Here is a 14113-nt window from a genome sequence, read left to right on the forward strand (position 1 = left end):
TGCATATTCATGAGCTTATTTATTATTCATGAGCTTTCCCGGGCCCCCCCCCATATTTTTTATAAGTCCGCGTCCCTGGGGACAGCCCCATGGAGGCCATGCTTTCCACGAAGTCCCGAGCGGCCCCTTGTAAGGTCGTGTCGGCATGGATGTTAAAACCCCCTAGGACAACCAAACTAGGTGTCTCCAGGAGAACATGGGCCACGACCTGAAGCAGCTCAGGCAGGGAATCCTTGGCGCAGTGGGGAGGTCGGTACACCAGTAGGAATCCTGTACTGCCCCTATTGCCCAACTTCCAGAACATGCACTCAGAGAACTGGGTCTTCCCAGTAGGACACCTGATGCAAGCTAGTGACTTCCTAAAAATCACTGCAACCCCCCCCCTCCCTGCCCACATGACCTGGGTTGTTGTGCGTAAGAGAAACCTGGTGGACAAGCAGAAGCTAAGACAGGCCCATCTGCTTCATCCAACCAGGTCTCTGTCACACATGCCAGGTCAAGTCCTCCATCCACAATCAGGTCGTGGATGGCAGTGGTTTTATTCATCATTGACCTGGCATTACACAGCAACACCTTCAGGTCATGTGGGTTTCCCCTGTTGATTCCAGTATCCATCCGGTCAAGGCCAGACCCGGAGGCAGGGATAGTCTTCAAACAATGACTAAACCTGCCTCCTCGGTAATGACATGGTCTGGTCTTAGCGTAACTCCGCCTCCTGCCCACGATCACCGAGCTCGGATGTCCCAGTGCTTCCCCCCCTGTGGAACTTGTCCCAGCCATTGTGTTGGCTGGGGCCCCACTCCCAGGCAGCCCTGATCCCGCCCCTTAAAAACAAAATGCAAACTATACAACAACCAATAAAACAACAAAAACAGAACAATTATACTAAAAATAATCCCCAACCAGATATCCATCCCACCCACCCACCCCCAACAAAGCAAAAAAGGAGAAAAAGAAAGAAAAATTTAAAATGCCACCGACTGCTTAAGGACATTTTAAAACACATTAACCACTTGGAACAGGGAAGCAATAGCAGAACAACTTCCCACACTTCCCCAAAAGTTTGTTCCAAATGAGGGCCTGAGCCAGCTGGAAAAGGCCCTGGAAGGGCGCAGGCCCTGCAGCCCTCCCCTCAGCCGATGGTCCCCGCTGCGCCACTGTCTCTCTGGGACATCCTTTGCCCTCACTGCTGTCCCCTTCAGGCTCCAGGGAGGGTCTCCTTGGGAGTCATGAGGACTCTCCAGCTCTCTCCCACCATTACCTGGCTGGACTCTATTTATTTACCAGTATTTCCTGGTGCTGTGCGTATACACAGTTGCATGCAAGTAAAATGTGAGTAAGTAGGGGGTGCTTGTATTTGGTTTAATTAATTCAACAAAATGGATGAACTTGATCCAGTGAGCCCAGCTTTTCAATGCCGCCCCTTGCCTCCCAGCACCCTGCCAAGTGATTCCACCCCCAGGGGGCACTGCCACCCACACAGCCTCCCCTTCGCCAGCAGCAGTGCAAGGTCTGCTGATCTGGGGAGTGTCCTCCTCATCTGCAGCTGCTCAGGCTGATGGAATACAACCCAACTCAGTGAGGCCTGACTCTGCTCTTCAGGCCTTCCCAGAAAACAAGGCCCTCCTGCAGACAGATCAGAGCGCTGCTCCACCTGGCCCAGTATTGTCTTCCCTGGCTGGCAGCAGCTCTTTGGCAGAAGGTTATTTCTTAGCACCTGCTATCTGATCCTGTTAACTGGGGGTGGCAGGGATTGAACCTGAGACCTTCTGCATGCAGAGCAGGTGCCTCACCCCAGAGCATGGTCATTCTCCAGCTGCAACCAGCCTTGCCTTTCAGCCCCCGGTCGATTCCTCTGGGAATGGGTTAGCTTTCTGGCACAAACTTTCTTGTGCACGTCAGTAAAAAGAAGAAGAAGCTGGAGTCTCTTACTTGCGTGATTTTGTCCAGTTGTTTCTGGTTTTCGACCACAATGATATTAGCTCGGCAGTCCTGAGCAATGTAGTGGCAGACCTCAGGAGAACTGGTTGTGTAGATCCCTGTCACAATGCCGCTGGAAGGGGAGGGAAAGATACTTTTAAAAAATGAAAGCTTTGCTTCCTGGCAATGTTGTGTGCACCTCCGTCTCCGAGAGGCTCTAGGGGTTCCTGCACTTTCCTTGCAACAAAGGTCAGCAGAGACGGTGGTGTCTTTAGGACCTATGGTTTTATTTACACCCATACACAAACTGAGCATGGGATGGAGGCAGTCACAGCATTAACCCTCCAGCAGATGTCACTTCCCCATTAGGTTGCCAGGGAAGCCCCCCCCCCAGCCGGGGGTCCAGTGCTGAGCAGAGATGCCTCTGTCTCTCTAGCTTCCATCATCAGCTTCTAGCCACACTGGTAATCTGGCTGGTTATTCCAAGTCCAGATAGGAAATGTGACCATCCTTGCAAGGGCTTCGGTCACACCAGGTACTCCAAGGCTCCTTCCTCACCCTGCCAGAATTACTCATAAGGCTGGGGGATCTGTGGCTCAGGAGGTCGGAGGATGCCGACGGAAACTGGTGTGGAAATTGACAATGTTTACTCATTCGTCCTGTGTCCAGAATGGAAATCAGTCTGATGCATATGGACTGTATTTACTGTTATTGTTGCTTTCAGTCCACAAATCAACACATAATGGATGATATACACCCATTGTCATTGTGTTTCTTTCACACTGAAACTAACGGTATGGAATATCACATAATAATAACAATGCAGCTAATTGCACAAAATTCCACCCCAGTGGACAGCAAGCCCAAGGATGTAATTTTTGTTGGAAACTAAACAGCAGTGTAATGGAAACAGTGCAAGTAACACTGGAAATTGGAGTCTTCTACCCTGACCTCTTGGGATGCGGGTGGTGCTGTGGGTTAAACCACAGAGCCTAGGGCTTGCCGATCGGAAGGTTGGCGGTTCGAATCCCCGCAACGGGGTGAGCTCCTGTTGCTCAGTCCCTGCTCCTGCCAACCTAGCAGTTCGAAAGCACCTCAAAGTGCAAGTAGATAAATAGGTACCGCTCTGGCAGGAAGGTAAACGGCATTTTCGTGTGCTGCTCTGGTTTGCCAGAAGCGGCTTAGTCATGCTGGCCACATGACCCAGAAGCTGTACGCCGGCTCCCTCGGCCAATAAAATGAGATGAGCGCCGCAACCCCAGAGTCGGCCACGACTGGACCTAATGGTCAGGGGTCCCTTACCCTGACCTCTGGACCACTCAGGTATTGCCGGACTCTGACCCCTGCCATTGGCTAGGCTGATGACTGTTAGGTCCAACAACATCTGGAAGGCCACAGGCTCCACATCGCTGGCTTTACAGTATAGAATGTGTTCCCCAGGATATAGTCTTGCAAAAGCTAAGCACATGTGCTCAGGGTTCCAAGCTGGAAGAAAGGTGAGCTATCAACATAAGAAAAGAGTAAAAAATATAATATATGAAATACTGGTGAGGTGGTGACATAATGGAATAAATGGTGCTTCCTTTTGTCTCTGATCTTGCAAAGCAAGGTTGGCTGAACAGTGCCTGAAATAAGTCCTCTATGCCTCCTCCAAAGCTTACCCAGCAAAAACAGCTCCCACGGCTGAAATGAACCATTCTGTGGAATTGAACCCAAGTATCGCTACACTGTGGAATCGCTCAAGGCCAAGCTGGAGAGAGAAAGAGAGAGAGAAGATAAAGCACAATTTTTTGCAAAAGAAATAGAAGTCTGAATGCTGCCTGAGGTCAATAGGTGGGAAGTTCCAGCGTGCAGGCGCTGCTGCACTAAAAGATCAGTTTCCAGCACATGTGGAACTGGGATTATGTGGCACCTACAATAGTGTAAGTTCTGCAGATTGAAGCAGTCTTGTAAGGCCCTCTTGTAGGTCAGCTGGTCCCAAGTTGCTAGGGCTTGAAACACTAATAGAAACACTATGAGCTTGGCCCACTGGCACATCAGTAACCCCCCCCCCCGAGACACAGACAGCTTCTGGACCAGACATCTCTCAGGCTTGCTCTCGACGTTGGGGCTGTTGGTCCTCCTGCCAGGGACCCTGCCCACCCTCCTAGGATGCTTGTCTGTTCTTATTGGGTGGCCTTATTGTTCACACCTCTCCTTAAGCTTTAAAAATTACTCTGAAAAGCAACCACACAAGAGCCACACCCCAAAGGACAGCATTTTGGATCTCCCGCTTCAGGCCCCCCAAGTTTACCTTCAGGAAGCTTTTAGCCGCTTTGCGAGAATAGTTGTAATACTCAGCAAAGGTGATCTTTTCCCATTCCCCATCCTTCTTGCTGACCATTGCATTGAGAGACCCATATTTCTCTAAGGATTCTTGAAACATCTGATGAACAGTTATGGGAGCTTGCAGACATGTGGGGTCCATCCTCAGCTTAACCAGCCCATCAGCAGACGTGGTCCAGAGAGGCACTGGGGAACAGGCAGAGAAATAGAAGACTGCTGCAGCACCCATGCATCTCCATGCAGACAATGAAATATTCTCTTGTGTTTTGCAGGAGCGGTGCCAGTCTGTGTGATGCCCTGGGTCCCATCCAGATCTTGGGCTCTTGGGCCCAGGGAGGACTGGAATCTCATGGAGGATGTTGCTGGACTGGTCAGACAGGTTTCTTTGTAAGGCTAAGTGACCTTAGGGGGCCACCTAAGGGTCTTCATCAGCATATTAAAAAACCCCAAGCTCAGTTGTAAGAGCTAACTGCCCTCCAGGCTATTGGGTGGCCTTTACTCCCACCCCCACTAGCTGCTTGGGAGGAGAACTGTGGGTAGAGTGGGGGGAGAGAGCTGAGCTGGAAGCAGGCAGAGGCAGATCTAGGCCAGTTCAGTTGCACAGGGCAGGGAGCCTTGCAGGCACTGCAGCAGGTGCCACAACTATGGTGTCCAATGGAAGGCGAGAGGTGGGGGGCACCCGAGGTTGGCATCACACAGGGGGCCACTGAAATCTGAGTTGCCAAGGTCTGCCACTGAATCCGGAGACCCAGAACCCTGCTTGTTCTGTGCTACTTCTCAAGCTGAGACTAATGGAGAAGCAACATCTGTTGGGGCGTTAATGCTGTGAGCCCCTCCATCTTAGGCTCAGGTTCTATATGTGTGCAACTAAAACCACACATCCTCAAGACACCACCATCTCCAAGGAAACGGAGCCCTGGAATCCCTGAAGTTTCTCCATGCTTAGCGATTGAGGCGGCACATAACAATTTTCTCATTAATGATGTCTCAGTGCTTGCCACCCATTCTACAGGCAGCTTATTCTGCTATAGAGAAGGTGGGATTTGGCATTTAGATGCAATTCCTCACTGTCATGATTTTTAAAGGAATAAAAACTACAAAAGCTTGGAGTGCTAAGAAGGTAAGAGCTCTGCTGAGTAAGTCTAAATATCCATTAGGGTCCAATGTCCTGCCCCCCCCAGTAGCCAACCAGTTGCCAGCAGGAAGCCCAGGCTTGAAGGCAATAGTCCTCACTTCTTGTTAATGTTTACCCCTGCTGCCTGATATTCAGAGGTTTACTGTATTTGTACATGGAGGTTCCATTCTTATCATAGCTAATAAACAAGATGAACTTTAACAGGAAGAAATGTAAAGTATAGCACTTGGGCAAAAAAAAATGAGAGGCACAAATACAAGATGGGGGACACCTGGCTTGAGAGCAGTACATGTGAAAAGGATCTAGGAGTCTTGGTTGACCACAAACTTGACATGAGCCAACAGCTAAAAAAGCCAATGCAATTCTGGGCTGCATCAATAGGAGTATAGCATCTAGATCAAGGGAAGTAATAGTGCCACTGTATTCTGCTCTGGTCAGACCTCACCTGGAGTACTGTGTCCAGTTCTGGGCACCACAGTTCAAGAAGGACACTGACAAACTGGAACGTGTCCAGAGGAGGGCAACCAAAATGGTCAAAGGCCTGGAAACGATGCCTTATGAGGAACGGCTAAGGGAGCTGGGCATGTTTAGCCTGGAGAAGAGGAGGTTAAGGGGTGATATGATAGCCATGTTCAAATATATGAAAGGATGTCACATAGAGGAGGGAGAAAGGTTGTTTTCTGCTGGTCCAGAGAAGCGGACACAGAGCAATGGATCCAAACTACAAGAAAGAAGATTCCACCTAAACATTACGAAGAACTTCCTGACAGTAAGAGCTGTTCGACAGTGGAATTTGCTGCCAAGGAGTGTGGTGGAGTCTCCTGCTTTGGAGGTCTTTAAGCAGAGGCTTGACAACCATATGTCAGGAGTGCTCTGATGGTGTTTCCTGCTTGGCAGGGGGTTGGACTCGATGGCCCTTGTGGTCTATTCCAACTCTATGATTCTATAATAAGAGCCCAAGATTCAGACCAAAGGTCCATCTAGTTCAGGGCCCTGTTTCGCACAGAGGCCAACCCAACACCAGGAGTGAGGTAGCAAATTCAGAAGTGTAGTCCTTCACAATAGTCACAGCCATGACCCTTCTAAGATTGTGCAACCTTCTAAGATGATACAATAATCTTATAAAATAATAATAATAATAATAATAATAATAATAATAATAATAATAATAATAATAATGAATTCATTAGAATGATCCTTGCTACATGTTGCCTTTCACCAAGATCTGCTATTTGCTGTGCACATACTGGGCAAAGGACGCAGGCTGCTCCAACATCACTTTCAGAGTGACCTAAGTCGTATTTTCCTGGAAGTTCCACTGCATGTCACAGAACTTGCTGCATCCCATTGTCTGGAAATGGAGGCACTGAATGTTTTCGGAGTTCCTGAATGCTCAACTTTGGAGCATGCAGTGGCTAAACAGCTCCCCTCTTATGTTGGTGGGGTGACTCCAGGGCCCTGGAGACTGGGATATTGCAGAGACCCCACTGCAGAAAGAGCAAAAGGTCTTCAGCCCCCACCCCCAACCCAGGACCACGGCCCGATGCCCAAAAGTGCAACGCATAAGAAGGAGCCTCTCTCCTGCAGCTGCAACTCAGATGCATCACTGCTACAGAGCCATGTGTTTTATTTCATGGCTGTGCTAGAGTGCGACAAAGTGAAGGGATCCAGAAAGTGGCAGGGAGGGAGGACTTGGATCCATGGAGGGGAGACAGACATTTGGTAAGCATGGAGGTAGAGGGTTTGGCAGTCAGAATAGGACAAGGCTTAGCTCAACAACAACACACTTAGTTCTCAAGTAGCCCCCAGAGCAGCACTTGTTTCTAACCCATGGAGGGGTGGGGGAAGTGCTACTTGACTCTTACTTCAGCCAGGAGGCGGGAAGGAAAGAAAGTTTGAGAGTCCCTTTTGGAATGTGCTGCATCCTCAGCTGAGAGAAAAACTAAGGCGAAGATCATTTTGACACCAAGGCATGGAAAGGGAGAACAAATCCCCCAAAGAAAGGCCGAGGGAAAGTTTGCATTTTTCCAGGGAAGGAAAGTCAGGGAGGAAGGCAGCAGAGGATTTGAAAGGGATTGGAAACTCTTTGGTGGAGCTACTCTGGATTGCCACCGCCACACAAGGAGGCTCATTCAAAATGGGGCCTCTGTATCCCTGAGCTAGACATTCCTGAGGGTCCCTCTTGTTTGGAATTGTTGAAGGTGCAAAACCCGTTTGTTTGTTTTCTCACCAGGTGGGGGATACAATATTTGAATGCTCTTCCATATAAGAACTTCCTGAAGCCAGGACAAAGGATCTGGCTTTGTCCTCTCATTGCTGTGCCACGTTTCTACGTGCACAAAGTCATTCATGTGGGACAGCGGTGAGGAACATGCAGCCCAGTGGCACACTTTATCCTCAGTACCATATATACCTTTTTGTGTGCATTATTTGGTGGGAAAACTGCATTGCAAAATTAAACAAAGTGCAAATTTCAAAGGATGGCTGGGTTTCTGTGAGAATACTGTTTGGGAAAGTAGAAATAGTTTTGCCTTTCAATGCAGACTGATTCAAACTGCCCCCCCCCTTTAGGGAACCCAATGCTGGATCAGACAGGATTTTGGTCTGATCCAAGAGGGCTCTTCTCACCACTGAGGAAGTTGCGGCACACAAAGGAGGAACAGACACAATGGGGAAGCCCTTCTGAGTCCCAGAAGCAAGGAAGCCCCTTTTAAAGCTGGCTCTGTTCAACAATGGCAAATGCTCCCATAGCAAGAAATGGCAGAGTGCCATCGAAACCCTGCACAAAGTTGTTGAGGAACAGAAAAGCCATTCTAGGTCCCCACAAAAGCTCCTTTATTCTGCAGACACCGACAACTAGTTCTTTTTTGGCTTTTTCCTGATTATGCTTTGAGCAAGAGAGGTCGCAGACCACAAGAGGGGAAAGGAGCCGCATTTGAAACTCTGTGCGCACAGCAGGGAGAGGTATGAAACTCAGGTTAACAGTATGAAAAGTTACCACGGACAAATCCAGAAGGCTCCCATCCAACTTATGTGGGAGAAAGAGCCGGTGCACTCAGGAGGCGGTTTGGGTTGCGCTGCAGGCGCAGGAATAGGTTGCGTTTGCTGCGCTTTAGCAGTTGCTCTCCCCCCACGCTTACCTGCAGCAAAGATGGGTGCTACACCTGGAGCAGGTTAATTGGCCTCTTGTGCGTCCTCCTCCACCCCCCCCTTTCACAGAAGGCCCAATTAGGCAATTATGGGCTACATTGTGGGTATCCCCTTTCCTGACATATGCTTACCTGAGGAATCTTCTTGCCCTGTTCCAGAATTTTTCCAGTTGTTCTGTGCTTCTGACAAATTCCTGAAGAAGGGGGAAGAAAGTCTGTAGGCAGAGTTTTGCATGGACTCAGAAGAAGCACATCGCCAAAAGAAAAAAGGAGATAGATTTGCATAAAATGTATGCATATAGATTTGCATAAAAAGGAATGTTTTCACCTGGTGCCTAACAACATGTAGTGAAGGCGCCAGGTGAGCCTCCCTGGGGAGAGCATTCCACAACTGAGGAGACACCACAAAAAAGGCCCTTTCTCATGTTGCCACCCTCCAGATTTCTCAAGAAGGCAGCACACAAAGAAGGGCCTCAGAGGTTCAGAGGGAGAGAGGCAGTCCTTGAGGTATGGTGGTCCTGAGCTGCATCATAATTTCAGTCTTATTCATTGTTCAGGTAAGCCCAGGGTGGCTGGCCCTGCTCATTAACCCCCACCCCCTGAGCCAACTTTGAGAGGTGGGCAGGACAATTTATCTGACAGTGACCTGGTTTGGGAGAAGTTGGGAACCGCAAGGGGTGTTGCAAGCTCTATGCCCAGCAAAGCACCCTGCATTGGGTTGGCAGAGCTGCTTTCTGAGTGGGGATTAGCTGCATGATTGAGTTCCCCATGGGGAACTGGGCCCCACAGCCAACCCCACAGCCAATCCAGCTGTGCCTTGCCTTGCCGTACTCCCAATGTCACACATCAGACACCATTATTTTTCTCCAGGTCTTTGGCTCTTAATTATCCTTCAGTGGGTGGGATGTTCTAATCCTGCCTTTTAAAAACAGAACTGTCTTTTAGATTTCTTTCTTTTCTGACAGTTTCAACATATGTGTTTGTTTATATGTTGTAAGTTGCTTTGAATTACCTTTGTTAAAAAAAACCAAACAACAAATAAATAATAATAGTAACAACAACAACAACAACAACAACAACAACAACAACAACATAATGGTGTCTAGTATAGAAAATCAGGGCAAATTATGTTGCTGCTGTTGTTGTTGTTGTTACTACTATTATTTATTTGTTGCTTGGTTTTTTACTCCCATAACAGCAATTTTTGCTGCTTTGTGTACATGTATGTGGTTTGCAGAATACCTTGCGATTTTACAAAACTTTTCCCGTTCCCTGCCTACCCCTTTCTGCATGCATTCTTATGACTTGGCTTCACTCCCAACTGAGCAGCACTTGTTTCCATGTCGGAATGCAAATTGCTACTTTCCCCACTTTATTCTCTCCTGTTCTATTTTCTCCATTTACTGGTTTCAGGTGCGTGTGGGGGGGGTTTAGGGGGGGAATAGTATCACATCTATGTACTAACATACATAGTATGCTAATATTAGAAGGTTCAGCAACTTAAAATTATTGCTTGATTGCTGTTGTTGTTCAAAAAAAAAACCACAAGGTGCAAAGTAGCTATTTTTTGAAGGGCAAAAGTTCTCTTTCCCAAGTCAATGTCAGCAAATGAGAAACGGTGCGCAAACTTCCATGTCCTTCCATTGACAAAGAATTCCTTGTTTGGTTATCCTTGTTACCAGTTTTAAATGAGCAACCCATTGCCTGCTGATTTACAGGGAGCGTTCGCTGAAATCTACAACATTTACTACTTGTTGTCATGGAATGAGAGAGAACACTCATTTAATTTCTTACAAGAGCAGAATCAGGTCCAAGCTCTCAGAATGCACAAAAAATCAACCTTCCTCATGTTCACTCCAATGCAAGCCCCGCTGTGTTCAGTAGGACTCTAGCTGGTAAGTTTGCATTGGACTGCAGCCACCATTTCTTAGGAAAGAAATATCGAATTTACAAAAATTACTTTACCTGATTCCATTGCTTTCGGTCATTCTCTCTCCGCTTATTGTTTTATCCTTGATGGGAGTTGGGGGAGAGGTGCCACTTCTTTGGCAGACGAATGCTGGCTTCAAATATGCTAAGAGTTTTGTATGGCCAGGCAGAAATAAGCTGATACGACTTAGGGAACCAAGAGCAAATGGTCACTTTCTTAGTCAAAGACGTAATGCAATAGGAGGAGACTCAGAGTTCCTAGGAGCCATTTCTCACTGACCATGCTAAAAAATGTATCAATGCTTGGATGGTGTTCAACAGTTACAACTTTCCTTTGCCTTTCTTTAATATCCATGAGAAGAATGTCAATGAGACTGCTGCTTTTTAAGATGCAAATTCTCTCTCTCTCTCGCTCCCCCCCTTCTAATCTTTGGTTCAAATTATTCCAGTTCTCTTACTTGAATATTATATTTTGTAGGATAGTGGTTCTCTTTCTATAGGACAGAACTGGAACTCAGTTACTGACTTGGGGGAAAGGGTGTTGAAATTCTTAAGGCATTTCTGCAACAGACCGACAGAAAGATGGAATGTGGGGCACACATCATTCAAAACCCAGATTCATAGTGCTTAAACTCAGCCTGGGAGAGTCTGCAGCTATTGTGCAAAATTCGTGAAATGAAGTCCTCCAGCTCTTAAACAACGGCAGCATATATGTTTGTTCAGATTAGGGGTGACTAACATAGCTTCTAAGAGCCCATGAGGCAGCTTACCACTCACAATATACTCGTCACAAACTCATTCTCCAAGTCTGGAGCCTTTGGGCGGATCAGCAGGCTTGGGAGAACTCCAAGATTTGGAGGAGGGGAAAAACTTAAGGAGGGGTGCAAAACAGAAGGGCTGATCTGGCTAAGTGTGCAGCAGACAAGTGAGGGAAACAAAAGACCAGGTCGTCGTCGTCGTCGTCGTCCCCCATTTCCCTCTACTGTTCTGCTGTCCAATGATTTCATATCTTTAGCCTGGAGAAGAGGAGGTTAAGGGGTGATATGATAGCCATGTTCAAATATATGAAAGGATGTCACATAGAGGAGGGAGAAAGGTTGTTTTCTGCTGCTCCAGAGAAGCGGACACGGAGCAATGGATCCAAACTACAAGAAAGAAGATTCCACCTAAACATTAGGAAGAACTTCCTGACAGTTAGAGCTGTTTGACAGTGGAATTTGCTGCCAAGGAGTGTGGTGGAGTCTCCTGCTTTGGAGGTCTTTAAGCAGAGGCTTGACAACCATATGTCGGGAGTGCTCTGATGGTGTTTCCTGCTTGGCAGGGGGTTGGACTCGATGGCCCTTGTGGTCTCTTCCAACTCTATGATTCTATGATATCACAGAATTGTAGAGTTCATAACCACTTAGAGGTTTTATTTACATTTAAGCACTATGCAAATTAAATAAATAACCTAAAATGACTAAATAAAGTGTGTGCAATGAAGGGGGAAAATATCACTTTTTAATATTAAAAAAATGCACAAAATTTTACTGTAACAGTAACAATTCCCAAGATAATTTCAATATAATATCAGAGAATGTGTTTGTTTGTTTTTAAAGTTTACCACATGATTGCCAGCTCTCTAACTATACCAAATGCTAAGCAAGCCGGTATAAGACCTGCGAGGAGACAGTTGCATGGTGAGGGTGCCACAACCAAAAGCCCCAAGATTTGAGGCAGCCAGTCTCTCATGGGCCAATGCAGCAAAAAGACCCATGTGAGGCAGCCCATGGAGAGGCGGATGCAGACACATCTTGTGCAAATCAAAGGTTCAGCAAAAGAGGAGCAGGTTTTTCTTTCTTTTCTTTTTTTCTTTCTTTATAAATTTTTGTATATGAAATTTTACGATTTAGTATTCAACACATTTATCATATTAAAGAGAAAAAAAGAAAATGAAACCCCTCCACCCTGTGACTTCCCTCAACTTCCCCTTCTGATTCTTTAAATATTTGCTACTTCTGCTTAATTTTTATCTTATTTTTATGATCTTTTAGCTAAATGCTCTTATGTTCTTATCATTTTTATACCAAATTTCTTTCAAATTACATCTTACACTTAATTAATTTCCATGTCGTTGTTTCTTAACCTTTACACTTGTTTTCTTAGTTGTGTTTCCTCAAATCCTGCTAGTGAGTCCATTTCTTTACAATATTTCTGTAGATACAACATGAATGGTTCCCAATCTTTTTTTTAAGTCTTCATTATCATTGTCTTCCCGTGAGTTTTGTTTTTCCAGCGTATTCCATAAGTTTGACTTGCCATTCTTCTTTCGTCGGTATCTTGTCCTCTTTCCATTTTTGAGCTAGTAGAATCCTAGCTGCCACTGCAGAATACATAAACAACTTCTTGCGCTCTTTTGGCAATTCCTGTCCAATTCCACCACATCTGTGGTGAAGCTGCATGCTCCGCTACCGGGGGTGGAGAGCAGGCGGGAACGTGACTGGTGCCCCCAGGGGGCGAGACGCGTATCCTGAGGGCGTGGTATGCCTCCCGCAAGGGCGTGGCACGTGTTCTGGGGGTGTGGCGTGCCGTCTGTGGGGGCGTGGCACCCGGACGGTGCACAAGGGGTACACAGCGTGTGTCCAGGGGGGTGCCGTGATGGCACCCTACCAGAATAGTGGTGCCGGGGGCAGTTCAATTCCTCCACTCCCCCGTCCCTCCACCAGTGCACCACATGTGATAAAACATACCTTCTTTCTCTTTACACTTCCAGCACTTATTGGAGCTTGTTCTATACATTTTTACAAGTTTAACAGGAGTCATATACCATCAATACATTGTTTTCATATAGTTCTCTTTCAAAGTTATACAGTCAGTAAATTTTAAATCCAATTGCCATAATTTTTCCCAATCTTCCATTTGTATGTTATGTCCTAAATGTTGTGCCCATTTAATCATTACACATTTAACCTCTTCATCTTTGGTTTCCCATTCTAGCAATAAATTATACATCTTCAGTAATTTGGTATTGTCATCTATAATTTCTCTTTGAAATCTAGATAAAGTATAACTGAATCCTTTCTTTTTATCTTCTTTAAATACCTCATTTACTTGGAAATACAGTGGTACCTTTGGTTACATACGCTTCAGGTTACATATGCTTCAGGTTACACACTCCGCTAACCTAGAAACAGTGCTTCAGGTTAAGAACTTTGCTTCAGGATAAGAACAGAAATTGGGCTCCGGCAGCGCGGCAGCAGCAGGAGGCCCCATTAACTAAAGTGGTGCTTCAGGTTAAGAACAGTTTCAGGTTAAGAACGGACCTCTGGAACGAATTAAGTACTTAACCCGAGGTACCACTGTACTGCAACCAGTCATTGACATGTTCTCAAATCTCTTCACAATCTTTCAATTTTAATTTCCCTTCTATTTCTGCTAAGCCATTTTTCTTTCCTATTTATTTTTTTAATTGATGTTGCTTCTCTTGGTGACAACCACCACGGGGTCTTTTGTTCTAATAAATCTTTATATCTTTCCCAGACTTTTAGAAGTGATCTCCTAATTATATGATTGTAAAATTCTTTATACACTTTCCCTTTATCATACCACAAATACGCATGCCACCCAAATCTGTTATGTCTTTCGAAGTCTGACTGATCTGTATTTTCTAATTTAA

At 46.2% G+C, this 14113-nt stretch overlaps 1 protein-coding gene across 4 annotated transcripts in view; it reads right to left on the minus strand.

Annotated features, from left to right (window-relative positions):
- ACSBG1 (acyl-CoA synthetase bubblegum family member 1) overlaps positions 1-10730 on the minus strand; it is a 30677-nt gene extending 19947 nt beyond the window's left edge. The window contains exons 1-5 of one of the 4 annotated variants that reach the window (XM_083475766.1): positions 10495-10730; positions 8662-8723; positions 4214-4431; positions 3582-3670; positions 1933-2053 (exon numbers count right to left, since the gene is read on the minus strand). In XM_083475766.1, the coding sequence (XP_083331892.1) occupies positions 1933-2053; positions 3582-3670; positions 4214-4431; positions 8662-8723; positions 10495-10517 (513 nt within the window). In that variant the 5' untranslated portion in view covers positions 10518-10730. Of the gene's footprint in view, positions 1-1932; positions 2054-3581; positions 3671-4213; positions 4432-8661; positions 8745-10494 lie in introns of all 4 variants that reach the window. The other 3 variants (XM_083475765.1, XM_083475767.1, XM_083475768.1) reach the window with 3 other exon arrangements.
- Between the last annotated feature and the right edge of the window lie 3383 nt (positions 10731-14113).

The sequence above is a fragment of the Podarcis liolepis genome (genome assembly GCF_965112155.1).
Source record: "Podarcis liolepis genome assembly, chromosome: 14".
Taxonomy (NCBI): domain Eukaryota; kingdom Metazoa; phylum Chordata; class Lepidosauria; order Squamata; family Lacertidae; genus Podarcis; species Podarcis liolepis.